Source organism: Peromyscus maniculatus, chromosome 18 (genome assembly GCF_049852395.1).
Source record: "Peromyscus maniculatus bairdii isolate BWxNUB_F1_BW_parent chromosome 18, HU_Pman_BW_mat_3.1, whole genome shotgun sequence".
In the NCBI taxonomy this organism is placed as follows: domain Eukaryota; kingdom Metazoa; phylum Chordata; class Mammalia; order Rodentia; family Cricetidae; genus Peromyscus; species Peromyscus maniculatus.
Genome location: NC_134869.1, coordinates 41,611,524 through 41,636,206, shown reverse-complemented (window position 1 = coordinate 41,636,206; position 24,683 = coordinate 41,611,524). Strand labels below are relative to the sequence as shown.

At 52.7% G+C, this 24,683-nt stretch overlaps 1 protein-coding gene and 1 non-coding gene across 12 annotated transcripts in view; both read left to right on the top strand.

Annotated features, from left to right (window-relative positions):
- Positions 1-24,683, top strand: part of Itga7 (integrin subunit alpha 7) — a 34,760-nt gene that overhangs the window by 2,966 nt on the left and 7,111 nt on the right. For 2 of the 11 annotated variants that reach the window (XM_076554039.1, XM_076554041.1), the window contains exons 2-19: positions 13,265-13,392; positions 13,492-13,571; positions 16,327-16,582; positions 17,494-17,613; positions 18,424-18,631; positions 18,738-18,931; positions 19,170-19,258; positions 19,375-19,502; positions 19,627-19,722; positions 19,861-19,922; positions 20,022-20,191; positions 20,999-21,148; positions 21,649-21,764; positions 22,286-22,478; positions 23,350-23,430; positions 23,518-23,597; positions 23,700-23,774; positions 23,905-24,007. In XM_076554039.1, the coding sequence (XP_076410154.1) occupies positions 13,265-13,392; positions 13,492-13,571; positions 16,327-16,582; positions 17,494-17,613; positions 18,424-18,631; positions 18,738-18,931; positions 19,170-19,258; positions 19,375-19,502; positions 19,627-19,722; positions 19,861-19,922; positions 20,022-20,191; positions 20,999-21,148; positions 21,649-21,764; positions 22,286-22,478; positions 23,350-23,430; positions 23,518-23,597; positions 23,700-23,774; positions 23,905-24,007 (2,329 nt within the window). Of the gene's footprint in view, positions 1-8,349; positions 8,794-13,264; positions 13,393-13,491; positions 13,572-16,326; positions 16,920-17,127; positions 17,614-18,423; positions 18,632-18,737; positions 18,932-19,169; positions 19,259-19,374; positions 19,503-19,626; positions 19,723-19,860; positions 19,923-20,021; positions 20,192-20,998; positions 21,149-21,648; positions 21,765-22,285; positions 22,479-23,349; positions 23,431-23,517; positions 23,598-23,699; positions 23,775-23,904; positions 24,008-24,683 lie in introns of those variants that run through there. The other 9 variants (XM_076554037.1, XM_076554040.1, XM_042263487.2 and 6 more) reach the window with 8 other exon arrangements.
- Positions 20,507-20,609, top strand: LOC121823850 (U6 spliceosomal RNA). Its single transcript, XR_006065492.1, has one exon. It is a non-coding gene; the product is annotated as a U6 spliceosomal RNA (small nuclear RNA).

The window sequence follows — 24,683 nt, the reverse complement described above, 5'->3', positions numbered from 1 at the left end:
AACAAAAAACCTAACCAAACCAACAAAGCCCAGCTGTGCATGGTGGCACATGCCTTTAATCCCAGCACTCCAGAGAGGCAGGCGGATCTCTGTGAGTTCGAGGCCAGCCTAGTCTACAGAGTGAGTTCCAGGACAGCAGGCTTACACAGAGAAACCTTGTCTCTGCTGAAATTTTGTAGCAAGAGTTGAAAATTATTGATCCATTGGTGTATTTAGCTATTTTATTTATTTATTTATTTATTTATTTATTTATTTATTTATTTATTTATTTATTTATTTTTTTTGTGTGTGGGTGGTGGTGATACATGGTGTACATGTTGAGGTCAGAACATAAGTTTAGGGAGTCAGTGTTCTTTCTCTCTCTCTCTTTTGTTTTTTTCCAGACAGTGTTTCTCTGTGTAGCTCTGGCTGTCCTAGGATTTGCTCTGGCCTTGAAGTCACAGAGATCTGCCTGCCTCTGCCTCCCGGGCCCTGGGATTAAAGGCATGCACCACCACTTCCTGGCTCAGATCTTTCTTTTAACATATGGGTCCTGAGGATGAAATTCAGATCTTACTGGCCCTCACTCAGCAATTTCAAGAGTGGTATCCTATATCCTGGGAGCTGTATAACCATCAAAGGATGAGTGAGAAGAAACACGAAACTGTTAAATGATATAATTGATCAGAATTTCATTAACTGTCATAATAACATTTAGGAACTTTCATTTTCATTTTTTATTGTATGTATGTGTGTCTATGCTCACAGTGCTAGTGTGGGCCAGAAGAGGGCACCTAATCCTCTGGAGCTGGAATTCAAGGCAGTTTTAAGTCACCTAATGCGATGCTGTGAACTGGACTCAGGTCCTCTGAACAGTAGTGTACTGGGTGGTTTTGTGTGTCAACTTGACACAAGCTAGAGTCATCAGAGGAAGGAGCCTCAGCTGAGGAAATGCCTCCTTGAGATCCAGCTGTAGGGCATTTTCTCAATTAGTGATCAATGGGGGAGGGCCCAGCCCATTGTGGGTGGTGCCATCCCTGGGCTGATGGTCCTAGGTTCTATAAGAAGGTGGACTCAGCAAGCCATGAGAAGCAAGCCAGTAAGCAGCTCCTCTTCATGAGATTCTGTTCCTGAGATCCTGCCCTGTGTGAGTTCCTGTCCTGACTTCCTTCCGTGATGAACAGCAGTACCGAAGTGTAAGCCTGAAAGAAACCTTTCCTCCCCAACTTGCTCTTTGGTCATGGTGTTTTGTCACAGCAATGCTGACCCTAACTAAGAAAAGTAGCAAGAGCTTTAAACTGCTGAGCCATCTCTCCAAGTCTCCACGAGACAGTTTTTAGGTGGGGACTGGACTGGGGTGTAGCTCAGTGGCGGAGTGCTTGCCTAGCATGCTCAAGACTGAGATTAATCCCTCACACTAAACACACACAAAAGCTAAGTAAAAATGTTGGACCGGGCAGTGGTGGCCCACGCCTTGAATCCCAGCACTCAGGAGGCAGAGCCAGGCGGATCTCTGTGAGTTCGAGGCCAGCCTGGGCTACAGAGTGAGTTCCAGGACAGGTTCCAAAGGTACACAGAGAAACCCTGTCTCAGAAAAACCAACCCCCCCCCCAAAAAAAAAGCCGGGCGGTGGTGGCGCACGCCTTAATCCCAACACTTGGGAGTCAGAGCCAGGCGGATCTTTGTGAGTTCGAGGCCAGCCTGGTCTACAGAATGAGATCCAGGGAAGGCGCAAAGCTACACAGAGAAACCCTGTCTCAAAAAAACAAAAACAAAAAAAGTTGGCTAATATGTATGTATCTATGCTTACATGTCTATTGTAAACATTTCCTGAGCACTCATAATAGGCCAAGCACTTTGTGTGTTCATTTGATTCCTAGAACAATCCTGTGAAATATTACTATCATCTCTAATATGCAGATGAAGAATCTGAGGTAGGGAGCAGTTAAGTAATGGAGCTCCTCCTAATAGGCAGAATTAGGATACAATTTCAGGCTAATTCTAAAGCCTGATTCTGCGTTGCATAAATCCCGGGAAAGACCCCAGGAAGGGAAGACCCTAAACACTTTTCAGGGGAGCTTGTTGGGTGCCAGCTAAAGGGAATCCTGGAAGGGGAGGAGCTTTTGGGAAGAGGCTCTGTTCTATAGAAGGGCTGATCAATAGAAGCGGGAAGAGTGAGAGCATCACAGGGCAGTGTGACCCAGGGCTCCCCACCCCCTCCCGCTCTGGCTCCTGCTGCTCACTGCAGTGAGCAAGCAAAACAGGCTGAATGGAAGATGCCTGGTGCTTCGCTCCCAAAGCTTTGGGGCTGGAGAGAGAAGGACTTGGGTTGGCAGGGGTACCAGAAAAGAGAGACATAAATTAAGAGAGCTAAGAAGGTGTGCTAATGAGGGGAGCTGGTGTTGGGAATTCAGGAGTGACTCAGAGAAAGTGTTAGCATCATCCTGTATTCCCCTCAGCTACCTTGGCACGACTTCCTGACATTTTTCACGCTAGGGACTGCCAGGATCCTGCAGACGTCAGCCTCTGCCCTTCTTTCTCACATACTGGCTGTTCCTCTGCCCTAGAACTGGGAAGTGGACATGGGGTGTCTATATCTGGGGACTCCAACTGATCCCTACAGGGTTATCTTGAATTTGGTGGTGCCCGGTCCTTATTTATGTGTGACTCTGCTGTAGTTGAAGTTCGTTAGCTTCACCTGACTTTGGTAAAAGTGGACACAAGTTTCATGTATCTCCAGAGGAAGACTCCTCTACTTAAAATTTTCCCTCCCTCCCTCCCCTCTCCCTCCACAGTGTGCTTACAGGTGTGTTTGTTTGCATTGCTTGGGCCTGAGTGTGTGTGTGAGGGTGCACGTGCCTGTATGTATGGAGGATGGAGGTTGACACGGAGTGCCCTCTTCAATAGTTTATTCAGGCAGGGTCTTCTGCTGAACCCCAGGTTCACCAGTTCTGGCTTGTGGTTGGTTGTTTTTGCTCTTTACTCTTTTGAGGGGCCCACTACCCAGCTACCAAATAAGTACACGGAGGCTTATTCTTTCTTATGAATGCCCAGCCTTAGCTTGGCTTCTTTCTAGCCAGCTTTCCTTAACTTAAATTATCCCATCTACCTTTTGCCCCTAGACTTTTTTCTTTTCTTCCATATATCTTACCTTCACTCACACATGGACAGGATTGACAGATTTATAGCTCTTTCTCGACAGACAGGGTTTCTCTGTCTATCTTTGCACCTTTCCTGGAACTCACTTGGTAGCCCAGGCTGTCCTCGAACTCACAGAGATCCCCCTGGCTCTGCCTCCCTAGTGCTGGGATTAAAGGTGTGAGCCACCACCACCCGGCCTTACCTTCACCTTCACTCTTACTCGGAGGTTTTCTGTGTAGCTGTGTGGCCGGGTGTCTGGGTGGCCAGGTGGCTGGGTGGCTGGCTCCTGATGTCCCCCTCCTCGATCCCTCTTGCTCCTCTTCTCCTCCCAGATTTTTTCTCCTATTTATTCTCTTTGCTTGTCAACCCCACCTATCCTTTCTCCTGCCTTGCCATCGACCTTTCAGCTCCTTATTATTAGACCATCAGGTGTTTTAGACAGGCACAATAACACAGCTTCACAGAGTCAAACAAATGCAACATAAAAGAATGCAGCACATCTTTGCATCATTAAACAAATGTTCCACTGTATAAACAAATGTAACACATCTTAAAATAATAATCTACAACACTGGTTAGTCTAGCTAGCCAGCCTGCCCCAGAGGTCCCCAGTCTTGAGTGCTGGGATTACAGGTGGCTTCCATGCCTGCCCATCTGTGGTTTTCACATGGGTTCTAAGGATCAGAACTCCAGCCCACATGCTTGCATAGCACACCCTTTACCCTGAGCCACCTCTCCAGACAAATACTTGGAAGTTTTAAATTGGGTGAGGTGGCTCACACTTGTATTCCAGTCCTTTGAAGGCTAAGACAGGTTGTTTACCCCAAGTTCATGGCCGGCATGGGCTACAGAGTGAGTTTCAGGCCATCTTGGGTTACAGTGTGTGGACCCCGTCTCCAAAAACAAACAAACAAAAGAACAAAACAAAGCAAACAAATGGAAAACCACAACAACCAACCAAACAAAACCCCAAATCCTCCAAGTAAACAAAGTAAAAAAAAAAAAAAAGAATTTGAAATCTCATTCTGCTCACTTCTCTGCCTGATTTCGCACCCGGCTTATTTTCCCTGAGAAGAATGAATGCAGCTCCACCTTCCTGTTTTCTCACTGTTCCCTGCTCCGTTGAGGTCTCTCTCAGAGTTAGCTTTATTGAGCAAACTCCAAATGGACTGTCTAGGCCAAACCTTAGTGCTGGGAACTGCTGAGTTGTTAGGGGTTGGGTGAGGACTGAGGGAGGGCAGAGAGGGAGTGGAGAAGCCTTCACATACTGGGAAGTTTGGCCGGGCTTCAAGAGAGGGGGCTGTTGGCAGCTGTGGCCAAATTCCAAATGTTGGTCTACAGCCAGGGCTCAAAGAAAAGGGGCCCTTAAGATGGTCTAAATGGTTCCCTGTGGGAAGTGACCCCTCGGTCCTTTCTCCAACATGCAAGAGTTTCTTTTGGGTCCTCCAAGGCCAGAGTGGTCAGGCCATTTCCCTATGGACTTCTCTCAATCACATTTATGTTCTTTCTTTCCCAGCCACTCCCACAGTAAGAGCTTTGGCTACAGCCAGAATTCAGAGGCCAGCAAAGGCTTCCAGTGCTGGAGAGGTGGGTGGGGTCAGTGAGAAAGTCCTCAAGCTGTGTGTGTGTGTGTGTCTCCGGGAGAGAAAGCCTGACCCTCGACATGCACTCCAAGCCTCTGTTGCCAGAGGGGGCGGAGGGAAAAGTGGCCTATGGAGTGTGTCTTCTAGAAGTGCTGGCTTATACGTTAGAGACAACAGCTGGAAAAAGTATGTTGTAGGGAGCTGGTAAGAGGGGTTCCATACACAGGTGAGGAAGGTGTTTAGGGAATTGGGAAGGGACTGGAAAAAATGGCCACTGTCTTGGCTGGGTATGGACATTTCTCAATTAAAATTTTTAGAAATAATTTTAGACGGAGAGAAAATTGCAAAAATAATGTGCAAAGGCCTGGGGACCTTCTGTTCAGTTTCCTAGAATGGTGACATTGTATGTAATTGCAGTGTGGCATCAAAACCAGGAAGCTGACTTGGGTACAATACCACTAACAATCTGCAAGCCTTATTCATTTTTTTAAAGATTTATTTATTTATTTATTTATTTATTTATTTATTTATTATGAACACAGAAGAGGGCACCATATCTCATTATAGATGGTTGTGAGCCACCATGTGGGTGCTGAGAATTGAACTCAGGACCTCTGGAAGAGTAGTCAGTGCTCTTAACCTCTGAGCCATCTCTCTAGCCTGCCTTATTCATTTTTAAAACATCATTTCCATATGTATTCATTTAAGCTTGTAGTACTGTGCAGTTTTACCCCATGCATAGATTCAACCTTCACCACCATACAGAGCCTGCAACTGTGAAGGAGATACCTTAATACCTGGACTCTCCCCACCTCCCTGATGCCTTTATCTCCTGGCAGACACCAGTGTGCTCTTCCTCTGGATGGTTTTGTCATTTTGAGAATGTTATATCAATGTTATAATGCAGTATTTTTGCATATGTGATGTTGGGAATTATAATCCTTGACTTCATGGATGCTAGGCAGGTGTTCTTTCACCCAGCTATGCCCCTGCCCGGAGCTCTTTTGGATTTTAGGCTGGCCTCACACTAAAGATCTTGCCTATGAGGGCTTGGATCGAAGGAGTGCAGTACCATGTCTGGCTCTGAGCATTGCTTATTAATTTTACTAATTTCTAAACTCTTGACTCAAATACAAGACGTTTTCTGGCAGGATGTTTAATGCTGACTTTCCCTCACTCTCTGGGTTTCTCTAGTTTCTTCATGTCTGTTCACCCCCGTGCGGGTCAGCCCTGCGACGCTCCGCTCTGGATCATCCCTCAGGGAAATATATTTGTCTTCATTACTAAGCTGGTCTAGTAGTCCTGCGTGTCCGTCCCCCCCCCCCCCCCCCCCCCCCGCGCTTGCCCCACTATTTATAGCCGGGCTAATTTTGGGTGACCAATCTCTCTTATTTTCTGCTTCTTCCTCCTGTGCCAGGTGAGGTGACTTCTCAAATATTTGGGCAGAGGAGGCCAGAGGCAGATTCTTGGCATCTGATTGCAGCCTAAGAATTATGGGAAGCTGGTGGAGTGCAGACCGAGGCAAGCCAAGCTGCAGGTGCAGAGAGGAAGGCAGCCGGGGCTCTGGAGGCATCCTGACCCGAGTCAGAGGCCTGGGGAGGAGTCCTACGCTCTGGGTCCCACCCCAGTTTTGCTCTTCTCCATCCTCATGCCATCCCTTTCCTGCCGACCAGGGCTCTGAGACACACTGAGAGGAAACACTGGGGGACATTGAAGGTAGAAGCCCTGTGGTGCCGGCCTTGCCTATGTGTCTGTTCACAGCCACGGTGTAGACGCATGCTACAGCTCTGCAGAGCATCACAAAGATGGCCGAACTATCGCATGCACTTTAACTTACCTGGCAGCAAATATTGTCCTGTGGTCAGAGGTAGAACCCACATTTCTTTTTCCTCTGCCAAAGAAGTATAATCCCGAACAAAGGAGAGAGAGAGAGAGATGAGGACACAGGAGAAGCAGTTTTCAAGAAAGGGAAGAAGAGAGATCACAAAAAATATGAGCTAGGTGAAGGGCAGAGACGGTCGTGACACTGAGAAATGGTCTGAGAAAGATCTCAAGAGTGACCTGCCCAGGACGGGGTGGGGTGGTAAAAACAGAACTTCAGAGAGGGATGATGCACACAACACCAACGCCTGGTAAGAGAGAGAAGCCGGGAGGCGAAGGGGAAGGCTGTGAGGCTACCGTTTTGCCAAATTATTTCCCATCTCTTCTCCTGGCACCATTTCTTGATTAGAGTTATAAATAGCAGAGAGATGGGGAAAAAATTGTCCCAGAGTGGGGGAAGGAAAGGAAGCCGGGGAGGCCTTGGGTCCCTGTGGAGAACTCTTCTGGTCTTTGAGACAGGGTCTTTCTTGCTTATGGAGATCTTTCTGCCACCCAGCTCCTGCCTGAACCAGTCCCAAACTCTGTGCCCCCTTCTGGTTTATTTACTGAGACACCATCGCCCTTGGGAGCCCTGGCTATATAGACCAGGCCGGCTTCTCTTCTTTGGTCTCTCCAGTGCCGAGGTCGCAGGTGTAGCCCACAAAGCCTGGCTTCCCATCCCCCCCTCTTTTGTTTTGAGACAGGTTGTCACTCTGTAGCTCAGACTGGCTTGGAACTCTCCATGTAGACCAGGCTGGCCTTGAAGAGAGGCGACCTGCCTGCCTCTTCCTGCTGAGTGCTGGGATTCATAGGCAAGCCCCACCCTATCCAGTTTGACATCCCTTTTTGTTATGTGGGAAAGGCCCCGGAAAGATCTATTAGCAGGACACTCCTTTTCTATGCCTTCGTCTCATGGTCCAGTGTCTTTCATCTTTGCCCCCTTTGCCCCCCTCTTCCCTCGCCACAGTTGAATTTGCATTTCTTTCTTTCTTTCTTTCTTTTTTTTTTTTTGAGTTTTTCGAGACAGGGTTTCTCTGTGTAGCTTTGTGCCTTTCCTGGGACTCACTTGGTAGTCCAGGCTGGCCTCGAACTCATAGAGATCCGCCTGCCTCTGCCTCCCGAGTGCTGGGATTAAAGGCGTGCGCCACCACCGCCCGGCTGCATTTCTTATTTTACTCTTTTCTTTTCTTCCTTCACTGCAGACTTTGAGCAAACTCTTGGTCTTCCTCTTGCTCCCCGTTCCTTTTTTCTCTCCATCTGCTCCAGTCTCCACACCTGCTGAATGTTTCCCCTGTGTGCTTCTCTCTGGTCCCTAGAATGCTGACATTGTGACTAGCTATTTGTGGGCTCCGTGGCGTGGGAAGCGCTTTGATTCCTACAGCCTAAGAGGTGCACTGTGCTACCATGGGGAGACAGAATCAGTAAAGGACCAGTCCGGGTCGAGGCCCAGGTCCTCTGTTTTTAATCATCGCATCTGTCTTCTCAGGTCTCCTTCAGCTTCATCCTAGTTCTCAGTGACCCTTCTTTCTCTTTTTAGCCTTCTCTCTTCCTACTGGACTTCTCTCCGCATTCCTGAGCTCAGCCTCCACTTTTTTGGGGAAGGGTGGGGGAAGGGTGGAGTGCACCGTGCAAGGGTTGGGGAGGCAGGGCCCTAGGCAGGGAGTGCGGCGGGTGCCAGACCAGTTTGCACCCGGAGCTGAGGGTCTGGGCATCCCAGGCTGTGCGCGGGTGTCCCGGTCTGCGGCGGGAGGCAGGGGGCGGGGCAGGGGCGGGGCCTGGGCGGCATCCTGGAGAGGAGGCGGAGCCGGAGCGCACGCGGGCGCTCCCTCTGCAGTAGCTGTACTTAGCAGGTCCCCGGGCAGCGGAGAGGAGGGCTCAAGAGGGGTGCCGAGGTGAAAGATTGGACGACTTCTGAAAGATCAACCAGATTTCGGAAACCAGAAACACTCCCGGGGAGAACTAGGGGCGCTAGGCGCGCGCCGATTTCCTCGCACTTAGCACGGAGCGCTCGCAGGGTTGGTTCCATGGGCAGGATTCCGAGCTGCGATTCCCTCCGGCCCCCTGGGATTTGCTACCTTCTCAGCTTCTTGTTCGCTGGACTGCTCTTACCACGGGCCGTCGCCTTCAATCTGGATGTGATGGGCGCCCTGCGCAAGGAAGGCGAACCTGGCAGCCTCTTCGGCTTCTCCGTAGCCCTGCACCAACAATTACAGCCCCAACCCCAGAGCTGGTGAGTCACCATACCCGCCCAGAGTCCCCAGGCTCAAGCCCGGGGCTACCCTTCTCCCAACTCCCCACCTACCCATCTCTCAGTCTTTCAACCGTGCTCTGCTCACAGGCTTCCCGTACTTTAACCTGAAGCCTTCCTTGCCTGGTCTTGTCTAGATCCCCAGCTCCAGAATCTTGCCTTGGGGATGAGTTGGAGAGCAACGCTCTTCTCAGAGACCCCCTTCCCCTCTGCCTTTCCCTTCAGTTTGCATCCTTGCTCCAGCCCTGCATCTCTGGCTCCTCTTCATCCTCAGAGGAGCGAACTGCTCCAGGAAGGGAGGCTGGGCATTCTGTCTCTGCACAGGGTGGGAGGATTGGGCAAGGGCAGAGGGGATGAGGGTACCGTGGGCGGGAAAGAGGAGAGGAAACAAATAGATACTGCCAGAGCATCACCATGAGATGGGACGAGGACTGCAGGGCCCTGGGAGGCCAGGGGTGACACGGCTCTACACGGCAGAGAGGGCCTGGCACTCTGCAGCGATGGCTGGTCACACACAGTGGCAGAAAAATAGAGACTGAGTAGCAGCAAGAGATGGTGGCGGCTGTCACCACTCCTGCCAGGAACAGCAGCAGCAGCAGCAGCAGCAGCAATCCAGTAAAGACGCCAAACTGCTCCCTTCCCTCCTCGGGGACTCTCCAACCCCAGAGACCTCAGTCGCAGGGAAAGACAAGGAGGAGTGAGATGTAGAAGACCGCTGTCATCCTTTTCAGGTCCCGTGGCAGACAGACACATCCACAGCTCATTGTGTTTCCGTACCCCTGGTTCTTACCACACAGGAAAGCAGGCAAGAACAGGAAGAAAGCTTCCCACCCCCTCGCGCCAAAGGGCATTTCCCCCCCTCCTCTGCGATAGCCGGTGCATAAGCCACATTTAAGTATCCATTACTGGGATCGATGCTGTCCCCAGGGACTGTCTTCCCCCCCTTACTGTTGGTCTGGGGGCAGGAGGCAGGGACAGCAGTTTATTTCTCCTCACCCACTGGAGGTGGGGGTCGCCTTCATGTTCCTCCTTCCATTATCCCTGTCACCCGGGAGAAGGGTGCACTCTCTAAACCTTCGGGAAAGATAGAAACCAACTGATGTCCCAAGCCAGCCGCAAGCTCCTCTTCATCCCTCTCCCCTCCCACCTTCCCCCATCTGTTAGAGTTCCAGGCCCGGAGGCCTTTTTAGGACATGCTGAACTCTCTCAGAGTTATTTCCAGGCAAATTCTAGGTTATTTTTAATAGCTCGGTCTGTTGTCATTTTCCCTTTCTCTGAAGGTGGCCCCCCGATTCTGTCTCTCAGAGCCAAGTCGGGGGCATTCCCAGAGGGGCCTGACGGTCTGGCTCCAATGTGCTCCAGCAGGGGGCGTTCTGCTGACTGGGGGCCATGGATAAGCCGCTGCCTTGCCCAGTCCCTCCGTAACCCCGGAGAGAAGACCTCCTTTGTGTTCAATCTAACCTAGAGATATGAAGTCTAACCTTGCTCTGCTCCGTATTTGTCGCCTCATTTATTCCCACCAACTGTGAAACGGAGGCAAACAGCATCACCATCACATCGCCATCACATGGGGTTGCTTGGGGGAGGGGGGGTACGAGTCCTTCATGTATGTGAAATATTTAGAATAGCACAAGGCCTGTAGTGAGTGCTGTGAAAAGCGCTCGTCGCGCCGGATGGAGCCCGCGTGTTGGGATTCAGAGAGCTTGAGAACAACAGCATCACAGCATGCTGGATCCAGAGGCTTGGCTGACGGGGGCCCCGGGCTGAGCGAGCCTTCCTGGCCATGCGGCTTTCCCAGAGGGTCAGGGCAGGGCTGGGCCCGGGGCTGGAGCTCGGTAGGACACAGCAGTCGTGTGCTTCTCACTGGGCCCCCGGGGCTTGCTCTGTACCCAGCAGCCAACACCACCCCCAACCCCACCCCTCGCAGTAGCTGGGGCTGTGACTACTGTTCCGTCTGAAGGCCCGGGGCGGTTGGGCTCCTGGGATGAAGCCAGGAAGGAGAGTGTGGCTGGAGCAGAGGTGAAGGGGTGCTCTTCTTCTAGGAGGAGCTGGCTGGGTTCTTCCTTCCAGGAGTAGGGTTGGGCACTTAGCTTCTGTCCACGTGAGCCTCTTCCCTCCTTCCTGCCCTTGACCTTCTTGACCTTGACCTTGGGGGGAGATGTGAACACTGAACCCTCACACTGAGCAGGGGAGGCGCTGGGTGTCTCTGTGAGTCCACAAAAGGTGTGAGCCCAGTAAACGGGTCCTGGCACTTCCTATGGGGGCACGCACCAAGACACTAGACAACCCCGGTCGGTGTAGCAGACGACACCCTCAGCGTTTGCAGGTTGAGGCATTTCAGACTTGTGCGAAAGCCGGAGTTTGTTATCCCAGGGCACCATCACCTAGATTTCCTAGGGTGTCATTTTTCGCTCCCCTTCCTCTTCTGGAGTGGTTTCAGCCTTCTGAAAACAGGCCAGGCAATGAGTGGACTGACCAAGTAATTAGGCAGATGAGGATCTAAATGTGGGCAGGCTGCTTGAGGCATTTGAATGAGTTTGCTCATCTGGAAGATAAGAGTCCTTATCTTACAGGACTGTGAGATCAAGTGGGATAATGCGTGTGGCTCGTCTCTTAGGAATCCAAGTGGAGAGTGGTAAAGGTTAATTCCGGCAACCTCTGTGTCCAGCCCGGGGCCTGGCCTATCCTAGGTGCTATGCCGTCTTACCAATCAGTGCCTGACCCAGGGCTTGGTGTATAATGGGGTATCAGTAAGCAGCGGTGAGATGAATGATGATATATGTCCTCTTCCTTCCTGCTTCCTCCATTTTAAAAGGTTCTTGTTTATATATATATATATATAATTATATATATACATATATATGCATATTTTGCCTGTGTGTATGTATGTGCACTGCTTGCATGCTTGGTGCATGCCAAAGGCCAGAAGATATCAGATCCCCTGGAGCTGGAGTTAAGTATGGTTGTGAGCTGCCTTGTGGGTGCCGAGAACAGAACTCAGATCTTCTGCTGCAGCAGCAAGTGCCCCTGACTGTTAAGCTATCCTTCCAATGCCTCATCCCACCTCTTAAAAGATTTATTTTTAATTTTTAATTTATTCAATGTTTATGTGTGTTCCCTGTGCCTACATAAATGTATGTACACCACGTGAGTATGGATGCCCATAGAGGTCACTGGGTCCTCTGGAGTGGGAACTACAGACAGTCGTGCACCACCTGGTGTGGGTGTGGGGAATGGAACCCAGGTCCTCTGCAAGAGCAGCCAGTCATCTTGACTGCTGAGCTGTCTTTCCAGCTGCGTGCTCCGGCCCTGCTTGACGCCCCGCTCAGATATGCCATGGCAGCTGCTGAGAGGCAGGCGTTGTGGGAACCTTTCCCCGCATCCTAAGGGTTTGGCTCAGTGCCCCACAGATGCCTGTCGGTAATACTGCCCGACAGTTGTGCCCGGCTTTACCCCCGGGATGGGACGTGGAAGAGTGTGGGAGCGAGGACTTGGGACTTGTCCTGCTGCCTACCGCTCTGCATCCTTTCCTGAAGAGAGAAGGTCGCCATCTGGGTATCAGTTACTTCATCCCACGTCCCGGTCACTCCTGGCTTCGGGGTCCAGTCCTGGGGGACCCAGACAGCCTCCATTCCCAGCACAGTCCCCCCCTGGGGAAGATGCTTTGGCTGTAATCATGGAAAGTTGTTCTGCCAAGAAAGTTGTAACTCAGAGAAAGGCTGAGGGGGTAGTGAGAGAGAGAAGACTGGGTAGGGGTGGAGGGGGAGGAGAAGAGGAGGCTGTGGAGGTGGGGGGCAAAGGTGGGCCAGGGAAGGGAGTGGGGACGTGGGGAGGAAACCGGGTGGGGTTAGAGGCTACGGGAAACCTTTCCTACGTCCACACCAGTGGGCGTGACTGAGTCTGGGGCTTGCAGGGCTCCCAGTGGGTAGGGTCTTTGCTGGACACGTGGGCAGGGGAAGCAGGCCCACGTCTAGCCTCCTGCCTGGCCTCTGAGGCTGTCCCTGAGCTATTGTGGTGCTCGTCTGTGCGCCTGTTGCCCTTGCTCCTCCAGGCATTCTTGCCGTCTCTGGCGGGGTTTCAACTGGACTAGGGCTAGGGAGGAGGCCAGAGTCTGAGGCTGGGGCCAAGCAGGGGGTGGGGAAGCTTGTCGGGAACAGGTGCTGGGGACGGGCAGTTCTCTTAGGCTGGCAACGCTGGCAGGCTGCTCTGACTGGCATGTGCATTTACATGTGTATATCCCTTCTTTCTGTTGGTCTTTTATGTAGGGTAAGTACATATGTGGCATGGTCTTTCAACACATCCTTGCCAGAATTTGAGAAAAATGACTCTTTTTTTTTTTTTTCCTCTTTAGTACTTGAACACTCTGCTTGGCACTGAGGAGTTGGGTCCAGGGAAGCTCTGGGGTGGTTGGAGCACCCCAGCCTCTGAATCTAGCCCTTGTCCCACCCTACAGGCTGCTGGTGGGTGCTCCCCAGGCCCTGGCTCTTCCTGGGCAGCAAGCAAACCGCACTGGAGGCCTCTTTGCTTGTCCCCTGAGCCTAGAGGAGACAGACTGCTACAGAGTGGACATCGACCAGGGAGGTGTGGCCTTGGGAGGTGGAGTGGGGGGGCAGCCTGTGAAGAGGAGAGGGCAGGACTTGGTCTCCTGTTCCCTCCCTGATACCCAGTGTCTTGCTTCAGCTAATGTGTACAAGGAAAGCAAGGAGAACCAGTGGCTGGGAGTCAGCGTTCGGAGCCAGGGACCCGGGGGCAAGATTGTCGTGAGTACTACTTCCTGTGACAGCACAGAGGTTACGGTGATGCGTGTACATTGTGTGCACACAGGTGTGATGCGTGTACATTGTGTGCACACAGGTGTGATGCGTGTACATTGTGTGCGCACAGGTGTGATGAGTTTACATTGTATGCACACAGGTGTGATGTGTGTACATTGTGTGCACACAGGTGTGAGGTATGTACATTGTGTGCACACAGGTGTGATGAGTGTACATTGTGTGCACACAGGTGTGATGCGTGTACATTGTGTGCGCACAGGTGTGATGAGTTTACATTGTGTGCACACAGGTGTGATGTGTGTACATTGTGTGCACACAGGTGTGAGGTATGTACATTGTGTGCACACAGGTGTGATGAGTGTACATTGTGTGCACACAGGCGTGATGCGTGTACATTGTGTGCACACAGGCGTGATGTGTGTATATTGTGTGCACACAGGTGTGATGTGTGTACATTGTGTGCACACAGGTGTGATGTGTGTATATTGTGTGCGCACGGGTGTGATGCGTGTACATTGTGTGCATAGAGGTGTGATGCGTGTACATTGTGTGCACACAGGTGTGATGTGTGTACATTGTGTGCATAGAGGTGTGATGTGTGTACATTGTGTGCGCACAGGTGTGATGTGTGTACATTGTGTGCACACAGGTGTGATGAGTGTACATTGTGTGCACACAGGTGTGATGAGTGTACATTGTGTGCTCACAGGTGTGATGCATGTACATTGTGTGCACACAGGTGTGATGTGTGTACATTGTGTGCACACAGGTGTGATGAGTGTACATTGTGTGCTCACAGGTGTGATGCATGTACATTGTGTGCACACAGGTGTGATGTGTGTACATTGTGTGCGCACAGGTGCACCTACAGAATACAAGCTGGGCACATGGAATGATTCCTAGAGCCGTTGGGCGATACACAAAAGTGTAAGAGACAGCCCCTTTCCTTACTGTATATAACGTGTTGTAAAACATCCATCCGTCTATCCATCCATGCATCTGTCAGATTCTTCCTGTGAATTTTCCCGTAGTTTCAGGCGTCACGATAGTTTCTGAGAGTGGATGTGTGAAGATACCGGAGGCCTCGGCTCTCAGACAGCTATGGAAATTCTTGCTTTGTTTTTTTAGATAGAGTCTCACTATGTAGCCCCGGCTGGCCTGGGACTCAAAGAAATCCTCCTGTCTCTGCTTCCTGAGTGCTGTGATCTAAGTCCTGTGGCACCATGCCTTTTAGTTACGACAGTTCTCTTCCTTTTCTGTGAGTGTCTCTCACTCACGGACACAGAAACACAATTATCAATAGAAGTCACCCTGACGTGGACTGTAACCAATGTTAACTAAGCGGTCTGGTTTCTAGTCCGTAAGTCCAAAGGAAGAGTAGAGAAAAAGGACTGCTGAAACATGGTGTGCTGAGCCACGCTTTTGAGAATACCCGGAGAACAGATATTAGGGTGTTGTTCTTTTTGGAGGTGATGTCACTTAGGAGGTCTGGGGACAGGGACTGGGAAGAGGGCTCAGTAGACTGCTTGCTTTGCAAGCCTGAGCGTCTGAGCTGGATTCCCAGAATCAGCATCAGAGAAGCAATTGTAGCTTGAGTTTTCCTGCCTTGCCCACAGTCAGGACAAATCTCTGTCACCCGCCAGTCCCACAGCCGCTCAGACCCGACCAAGTAAACACAGAGACTTATATTGCCTACAAACTGTATGGCTTCTTGCTAACTGTTCTTACAGCTTAAATTAACCCATTTCCATAAATCCATACCTTGCCACGTGGCTCGTGGCTTACCGGTACTTTACATCTTTCTTGTCCTGGCGGCTGCTGCAGGCAGTGACTCCTTCTGCCTTCCTGTTCTTTCTTTTCTCCTCTTTGTTAGTCCCGCCTATACTTCCTGCCTAGCCACTGGCCAATGAGTGTTTTATTTACTGACCAATCAGAGTAATTTGACATACAGACCATCCCACAGCAAGCAACGTTTGGAGGTTGTGCTTATAACCCCTGCATCAGGGAGGCAGAGACAGGAGGATCCCCTGGGCTGACTGGCCAGCCAATCTAGCCCAATTGGAAGGGCCCTGGTCCCGGTGAGAGACTCTGTCCTCAAAAAACAAAGTGAACAGCTCCTGAAGAATGACACCCAAGGCTGACCCCTAATCTTCACGTGCACCTGACACGTGTATGTGCACTAATACTGCATGCATGTTCACCTGCACATATCTGCATGAGCACACACACACACACACACACACACACACACACACACACACCAACAGCATGGTTCAAGGTTGTCACACGATCAGGGATGCACATGTTCTATGTGCTGTTACCTACGTGTCTTTGAGTATCCAGGTAGAATGCAGGACAAAGCCATCTTTCTTCAAGTGGCTAACGTGGGATACTGGATAAGTACCTCACAGCGGCTGGGTGATGATGTTCAAGTGATAGCATAGGGTTGTATGCACGTGCACGGGTGTGTGTGTGCGTGTGCGCATGTGTATGTGTGTGTGCATGTGTGTGCGCGAGTGTGTGTGCGTGCGTGCGTGTGTGTGTGTGTGTGTATGCGTGTGTGAGAGTGTGTGTGTATGTGTGTGCATGCGTGTGTGTGTGTGTGTGTGTGTGTGTGTGTGTATGCGTGTGTGTACGCGCGCGCGTGCGAGTGTGTCTGCCAAAAGTCTACATACATTTGAGCAGCATGTCGGTCCCTGGTAAACACAGGGGAATGACCTGACCTCCCATTCTCTCACAGACCTGTGCGCACCGATATGAGTCTCGACAGAGGGTGGACCAGATCCTGGAGACTCGGGATGTGATTGGCCGCTGCTTTGTGTTAAGCCAGGACCTGGCCATCCGCGATGAGTTGGATGGCGGGGAGTGGAAGTTCTGTGAGGGGCGCCCCCAGGGCCACGAACAGTTTGGGTTCTGCCAGCAGGGCACGGCTGCCACCTTCTCTCCCGACAGACACTACCTCGTCTTTGGGGCTCCAGGAACCTATAACTGGAAGGGTGAGTCATTCACGGGGGGAGGGTGGAGGAGGAGGAGACCAAAACCTCCTCTTACCGCAGAGATGGGATTGCCAGCAGCACATGGCCAAGCATGACCACGAGTTCACTGGCGTATTGAACTGGGGCACGGCCATGCCTTCCGCTCCCATCTTGCTGGCACATAAATGAACGGGGGTCCCTCCTCTCCATCGCATGGCCGCGTGTTTATCTACATGTTGGCATGAGCTCCCACATGCACGGCTGGGTCAGGGCCTGCATGCTCCAACACAGCAGCAGCCCACGCCTCATCACTGCCATTCCCGTCTCTGCACGCTTCCACTGGCTGAACTGACACTCGGTGAGTGTGATGCCGTGTGTGTGTGTGTGTGTGTGTGTGTGTGTGTGGGGGGGGACGGGGACCCTAGAAGCTTGGGCTAGGGAGATAGGTGGTGGAGGCGGGGCCGAGGAGGAGGGGCCGAGGAGGAGGGGAGGGGCTTCCCGTGTGTGTCTGGTCTGAGGGGTGCGCCTCTCTCCCGCCTGGAGCACTAACAGGACTGTCCTTACAGGCACAGCCAGGGTGGAGCTCTGTGTGCAGGGCTCGTCGGACCCGGCAGACCTGGATGACGGGCCCTACGAGGCTGGGGGCGAGAAGGAGCAAGACCCCAGCCTCATCCCGGTCCCTGCCAACAGCTACTTTGGTAGGGACCCCCTCCCTGGTCCAGAACCACTCTAACTCTCTGCTCCTTTCTCTTTTCCTCTCTCTCCATGCTCCCGTCCTTCTGTGTCCGGCTTCTTGGTTTCGCTCACTTTCTTCCTGTCCTTTCCTTCTTGCCTTCTGGCCTTTCTCTCCGTCTCTCGCTCCCTGCTCTGAGTTCCCGTCTCCTGCTGGCTTTCCCCTGGTGTTTCTCTCCGACCTGCCCACCCCCCCACAGGGTTGCTTTTTGTGACCAACATTGATAGCTCAGACCCTGACCAGCTGGTGTATAAAACTTTGGACCCTGCTGACCGGCTCACAGGACCAGCCGGAGACTTGACCTTGAATAGTTATTTAGGTTTGTAAGCTCCTGCGTCCTGGGCCCTGGGGTGTGGCCCTGGCCTTCCCGCTTCTCTCCCAGGGAGTGTCCTTTCCTTCCCGGCTCTCCCCCAATATATATGCCCAGGGAAATACATGCTGGGCCCAAACTGCAGGGGAGGATTAGGTACAATTGACAGGCCTGAGGGCGGCGAGCCACGGGCCTTCATGGAGGAATACCCAGATGGTGTGAGGGGCCCAGGGTTAACCCTGCTTGGAAGGACAGTCTTGACCTCTAGGGAACTTCCTCTGGGGGTGGGTGATGGGCTGATGTTGGAGGGAGCTCTAGCCTTGTGGGTGAGTCCCCTCGTAGCTGTTCATCTCCTCTTCTGCATACGAACAAGGATGAAATGTGGTCCAGGAAACATGTGGGTGAGGCAAGCTCTTCCTTGTGGCCATGTCTTCTTCCCATATATGTAAAGACTTTCTCCCTGGCAGGGTAGGGATGATGGGGGTAAAGAAGGTGCATTGGATGTCAAGGGGCCTCCGGGGTGTGAAAGGACGTCCCTCACTCTCCAGTTCCCCAGGCTGGGCATGAATGGTGGTAGCCCTGGCCCAGCTCCCGTTGCTGCGGCCCAGGCCCTCTTACCAAGCCACCCAGTCTATGTCACATCCCGTGTGTCCGACCAGGAGGGCTGTCAGGATTTCTAGGCCCTGGTGGGTGAGGAGGAATAGTCCAGACATAGCGGTGGTGACTGGGGAGCAACTCTCTCTTTCTTGTGGCTCCAGGGGACTCACCTGGCTTCCGGCTCTTGGGAAATCACTCATAGTAACCGATCTCCTCACCCAGGTTTCTCCATCGACTCTGGGAAGGGTCTCTTGCGTGCAGAAGAGCTGAGTTTTGTGGCTGGGGCTCCCCGTGCCAACCACAAGGGGGCCGTGGTCATTCTGCGCAAGGATAGCGCCAGCCGCCTGATACCCGAGGTTGTCTTGTCTGGGGAGCGCTTGACCTCCGGCTTTGGCTACTCGCTGGCTGTGGCTGATCTCAACAATGACGGGTGAGAGGAAACGAGAGGGGTGTGCCCCTGGGTCCAGGAGTGGCTTCTGCACTTCGTCCCGACTCCCTTGGTCTAGAGGGCCCCATACTGTCTCTCTCTTCCACAGCTGGCCAGACCTGATTGTGGGTGCCCCTTACTTCTTTGAGCGCCAAGAAGAGCTGGGAGGTGCTGTGTATGTGTACATGAACCAGGGTGGCCACTGGGCAGATGTCCCTCCTCTCCGGATCTGTGGCTCCCCCGACTCCATGTTTGGAATCAGCTTGGCTGTCTTAGGGGACCTCAACCAAGATGGCTTCCCAGGTGTGACTGGGATTGGGAAAGCTCAGTGCGGGGAGGGGTGGAGTGGATTTCCACTATGACTCAGCCAAGCTGAGCTAGTGATATCTGGAGGGAGCGGCCACGAGGATTGAAAAATGATGTGTGCAGTTCCTCAATGCAACTGGAAACGTATCCTGCAGGACTTGGACGAGGGAAACTGGGTATGGCCCTTGTCCATCCTCCTCCACAGCCCCATGATGCTTCTTCTCATGCCCCCCAGATATTGCCGTGGGAGCGCCCTTTGATGGAGATGGGAAAGTCTTTATCTACCACGGAAGCAGCCTGGGGGTGGTTGTCAAACCTTCACAGGTGAGGGGAGTCGTGGATGTGAGGGGATGATCCTGGGGGGAGTAAGGGCTGCTGGGGGCAGGGGAGGGGGGCTTGGGAAAACTGGGGTTCGAGGAGGCTGACTCTTTGGTCTCCAGGTGCTGGAGGGTGAGGCTGTGAGCATCAAGAGCTTTGGTTACTCCCTGTCCGGTGGCCTGGATGTGGACGGAAACGACTACCCCGACCTGCTCGTGGGCTCCCTGGCTGATACTGCTGCGCTCTTTAGGTAGGCCGCCGGGCTGTCCGACCCTCCTGTAGCTCCGACTTCATTCCCGTCTCACTAGGAACCTGCGGAGGGCGCCTAACCTCACAGCCTCTCCTTCCCTACCCAATGAACTCTCCGTGCCCAGGGCCAGACCTGTTCTTCACGTCTCCCAAGAGATCTTCATTGCCCCGAGAGCCATCGACCTGGAGCAGCCCAACTGCGCTGATGGACGCTTGGTCTGGTGAGGAGAGACGAGAAGGGGGAGCGGGGGAGGACGCCGCACTTGCTTCCTCTGCCTCTCTTCCTTAGTGTGGGTCTGGGCTGTGGCAGAAGGGGGTTTGGGGTCTTGCTTGCTCAAGAGCCTCCATTTGCCCTGCAGCGTGGACGTAAGGATCTGTTTCAGCTACACTGCTGAGCCCAGAAGCTACAACCCTGCAGTGGGTGAGTCCTCACCCGGATGGCTTCCAGGGTAGAGAGGAGGGCACCCCGGGAACAGGGTCCTCAGCTCACCGACTTCGCTCTTCTCCCTCCATGCCACAGCCCTGGATTACATCTTAGATGGGGACACAGACCGGAGGCTCCGGGGTCAGGTCCCACGGGTGACCTTCCTGAGCCGAGGCCCGGATGACCTCAAGCATCAGTCCTCGGGCACTGTGTTGTTGAAGCACCAGCGTGACCGGGTCTGTGGAGACAGCACGTTCCAGCTGCAAGTGAGCACTGCCTTCTGGTCTCTAAGTGACACCGTTATTATTACATGCCTTTTCCTGGCCTCTTCCCGGCCGCACTCACACCTTGTTGTAAGCTCTGGGCTCCCAGGGGCTAGAAAGATGCTCAGCAGCTAAGAGATCGTCCTGCTCTTGCAGGTGACCCAGGTTTGGGTCCCAGTACCCACCTTGGGGGGCCAGGAATGCCCTGCAACTCCAGCTCCAGGAGACCTGACACCCTTCTGGCTTCTTTGGATACCTGCATTCATGTGTTTATACCCCCACACAGATACACACACACACACACACACACACACACACACACACACTGACAGCATATATATTAAAATTGGAATGACAGAGAAAGGTAGCATGACTTCTGCCTGAGGATGACACATAAATTTGTGAAGAATTCCACATTTTTTTTAAAAAAAATCTAGATATTAAGCAGTCCCCCCTTTGAGCTCCTTTCTACCTACTTTTACTTCTCTGCCTGATTTTCTGTTATTTATTTATTTATTTTTTATCGAGATGGAGTGTCCTGTATGTAGCCCAGGCTGGCCTAGAACTTTTTATATAGGCCACTGTCTGCTGCTTTCACATATCTGTGAGGTGAAGTCTGGTCCTCACCCTAAGGGAAAGCTCCTTCCTGCGGTGGTCTCTCTTCTCATCCTCACGACTTTCCCACTTGTGTCTCTGTCTCCCTCAATTCCTTTCCCAGCTTGAGGAGAGTCTTCAGCGTACTGGTGGGGGCCCCCCGGTCAGGGCTGGGGCTTGCGGTTGTTCCAGTGAGGAACAATCTTTCCCTTCCAGGAAAATGTCAAAGACAAGCTTCGGGCCATTGTGGTGACCCTGCTGTACAGTCTCCAAACCCCTCGGTTACGGCGACAAGCTCCCGGCCAGGGGCTGCCCCCTGTGGCTCCCATCCTCAATGCTCACCAGCCCAGCACCCAGAGGACAGAGGTGAGCATGGGGGAAGTGGAGCTGGGAGGGCCAGTGGTCCTGGTGCCTCCCACTTGCCTCTTGCAAAGCCCTCCCACACATGGAGTCCGGTGAAATGCTGTATAATGTAGGTGATGCAATACCTCAAAGGTCAGATGGCCGTGTGCTCCTTCCTAGTCTAAGAGGACAGTGCTCCTGCTCCCTTACTCCCTGTCGTCGCTCAGGGTCCTGGGATAATCAAGGCCCCGTCATCTGCTGAGATGGACAAATCACCTCTCTCCCATTCAGCTGGAAGGGGCAGCTAGGGCTCATTGCGTGATTCTCTCTCGGCACCCCAGTGGTGGTAGCCTTCACTGTATTTCACAGGCTCTGTGTGGAATCTAGTGTGTACAGTCTGGACTGGGGAATGTGGTCTGCCTATGGACCAGCCCGGAGTTGTTTAATCTCATGTGTCTCTAAGGCACCGTATGCCTCGGTGACACATTTGACCTCAGACATGATCTCCTGAACACTCTCCTCAGATCCACTTCCTGAAGCAAGGCTGTGGCGAAGATAAGATCTGTCAGAGCAACCTGCAGCTGGTGCAGGCCCGATTCTGTTCCCGGACCAGCGACACCGAGTTCCAGCCTCTGCCCATGTGAGAAGGGTGGAGAGCGTGTGTGTGTGTGTGTGTGTGTGTGTGTGTGTGTGTGTGTGTGTGTGTGTGTGTGTGTCGGGGAGGAGAGGGCCAGGCCTCAGCAAATGCAGGAAGCCTCTTCAGAGGGGTCACACAAGGGCTCTGATTCAGAAGACCAAGGTGAGGGCCGGGGGATGGGACCACAGGGTCCTGGCCAGAGAACAGTGTTCCTAGTCTGTATAATACCGTGTGTTTTATGGACACGCCATCACAGTGTTCACCCCTCTGTGAGGTAGGGATGATTGGCTCCCTGTTGTGGGTGGAGATCAGAGGCCCAGAGAGGCCGCTGTTGGTACAGAAAGTGGTGGAGTTAGCGTAAGAATGGAGGTCTCCTGATGCATTGGTGCATTGAAAGAGTTTGTTTGGTTTGGTTTGTGTGTGGTTTGGGGGCCTGGCGTGACAGTCTGCACTTGACTGGGGGCTGGAAGCGGGGAGGTGCTGGGAGGCTCAGGTCCTACACTGAGCTGGGTCCCGTCCTCCAGGGACGTGGATGGAACAAGGGCCCTGTTTGCACTGAGTGGGCAGCCGTTCATAGGCCTGGAGCTGACGGTCACCAACCTGCCCTCGGATCCGGCCCAGCCTCAGGCAGATGGCGATGACGCCCACGAAGCCCAGCTCCTGGTCACCCTACCAGCCTCATTACACTACTCAGGTGTCCGGGCCCTGGACACTGTGGTAAGAACCTGGGACAGTACATAGTGGGTTCCTTTTAATTTTTATTTCCTTTTTTTTCCCAGTAGTTATTGGTCTCTTTATGATATTTTCAAACCCATATGTCACTATGCTTAGCTCATCATAGTCATTCCCATACTCTTCCTCTCTGTCATAGTTGGGGTTTCTATTGCTGTGGAGAGAGACCATGACCACGGCAACTCTTATAAAGGAAAGCATTTAACTGGGGTTGTTTAAGTTCAAAGGTTTAGTCCATTATCATCATATCAGGAAGCATGGCGGCCTGCAGGCCGACGTGGTGGTGGAGCTCACTCTGTAGCCCAGGCTGGCCTCCAACTCACAGAGATCCACCTGCCTCTGCCTCTAGTGCTGGGATGTAGGGATCTCTAATATGGCTGGCTGGAGTGTGCCACTGCCACCTGGCTAGATTTCTTATATGAGAGAAAGTGTGATGTTTGTCTTTCTGAGTCTGGCTTGTTTTGTTTTACGTGGCGATCTTCAGGTCCACCCATTTTCCTGCATATGATATAGTTTTGTTCCTTTTTTGTTTTTGTTTTTTTCTGAGACAGAGTTTTTCTGTGCAGCTTTGGTACCTTTCCTGGAACTCACTCTGTAGCCCAGGCTGGCCTCGAACTCACAGAGATCCGCCTGGCTCTGCCTCCCAGTGCTGGGATTAAAGGAGTGCACCACTACTACTACCACCACCACCACCACCACCACCACCACCACCACCACCACCACCACCACCACCACCACTGCCCAGACATAGTTTTGTTCTTTATGACTGAGTAAAACTCCATTGTGTATTCACGTGAGATGAGACCTTGAGGGATTCAGTAACCCAAACTGACCTGTCCTTCCCTCCCTGATCCAGGAGAAGCCGCTCTGCCTGTCCAATGAGAATGCCTCTCATGTCGAGTGTGAGCTGGGGAACCCTATGAAGAGAGGTGCCCAGGTTGGCATATCTAGCTGTTTCTCTGTCTGAGTGGCCCGTCCTTAAGACCCATCTCCCCTGACTCACCTGCCTTTCCACACTTGGCAGGTCACTTTCTACCTCATCCTCAGCACCTCTGGAATCACGATCGAGACCACAGAGCTGGAGGTGGAGCTTCTGTTGGCCACGTAAGACCGGAGGTGGGCAGGTTGGGTTACTTAGAGAGGCTTCACGTGCCTCGTGGCGGTTCCTGTGCCGACTGCCCCCACGTTCCCATGTTTGCTTACCAGGATCAGTGAGCAGGAGCTGCACCCGGTCTCTGTTCGAGCTCACGTCTTCATTGAGTTGCCGCTGTCCATTTCAGGGTAGGCGTTGCTTGCGTGGGTCCCTCTGCCGCTCCCAGTGCGTGGCTTTGGTTCTGCCTTACCCTTTTGGCTCCATTTGGCTGGAGCTCCCAGGCCCCCTCATTCCCCACTCTCATCTCCCCACAACCAGGGTGGCCACTCCCCAGCAACTCTTCTTCTCCGGCGAGGTGAAGGGTGAGAGTGCCATGCGGTCAGAGAGGGATGTGGGCAGCAAGGTCAAGTACGAGGTCACGGTAAGCATCCTGCTGTGCGGCCTCAGAGAAGAGGCTGCTGAGACATGCCTCAAGGTATGGGCTCTTTTCTCACATGGAGGCATGGTGGCGGCCCTGGGGTTCCAGGCCTCTGCACTGGGCAGACGTGACTCTAAGCCCGTGTTGGTGCTGGGGTCTCTGTGAGTCATCTGCACAGGCCATCTCATCTGCAGGTCTGGGGGGCATTAAGAACTCAGAGGAGGGGCTGGAGAGATGGCTCAGTGGTCAAGAGCACTGGCTGCTCTTCCAGAGGTCCTGAGTTCAATTCCCAGCAGCCACATGGTGGCTCACAACCATCTGTAATGAGATCTGGCGCCCTCTTCTGGCCTGCAGAGATACATGCAGGCAGAACACTGTATACATAATAAATAAATAAATCTTAAAAAAAAAAAGAACTCAGAGGGATGAGTCTCCTGGGGCCCCAGCTGGAGTGGGATCTTGGGCAGAGTCTATAGCTTTCCTTAATACTTTGCCCTGGCTTGTCCCAGACCCCCCCACACCTGTCCAGCTTGTCCTGGTTTGGTATGAGGCGAGAACGATGCCCAGTCTGGTCTAGATTGTGCGGCTTTGATGATGTTGTGCTTCCCGAGGTCCCCCACATCAGCCTCGCCCCTCTCTCTGTGACATGGGGTCCGCTCAGGACCTGAGCTTCGTTTCT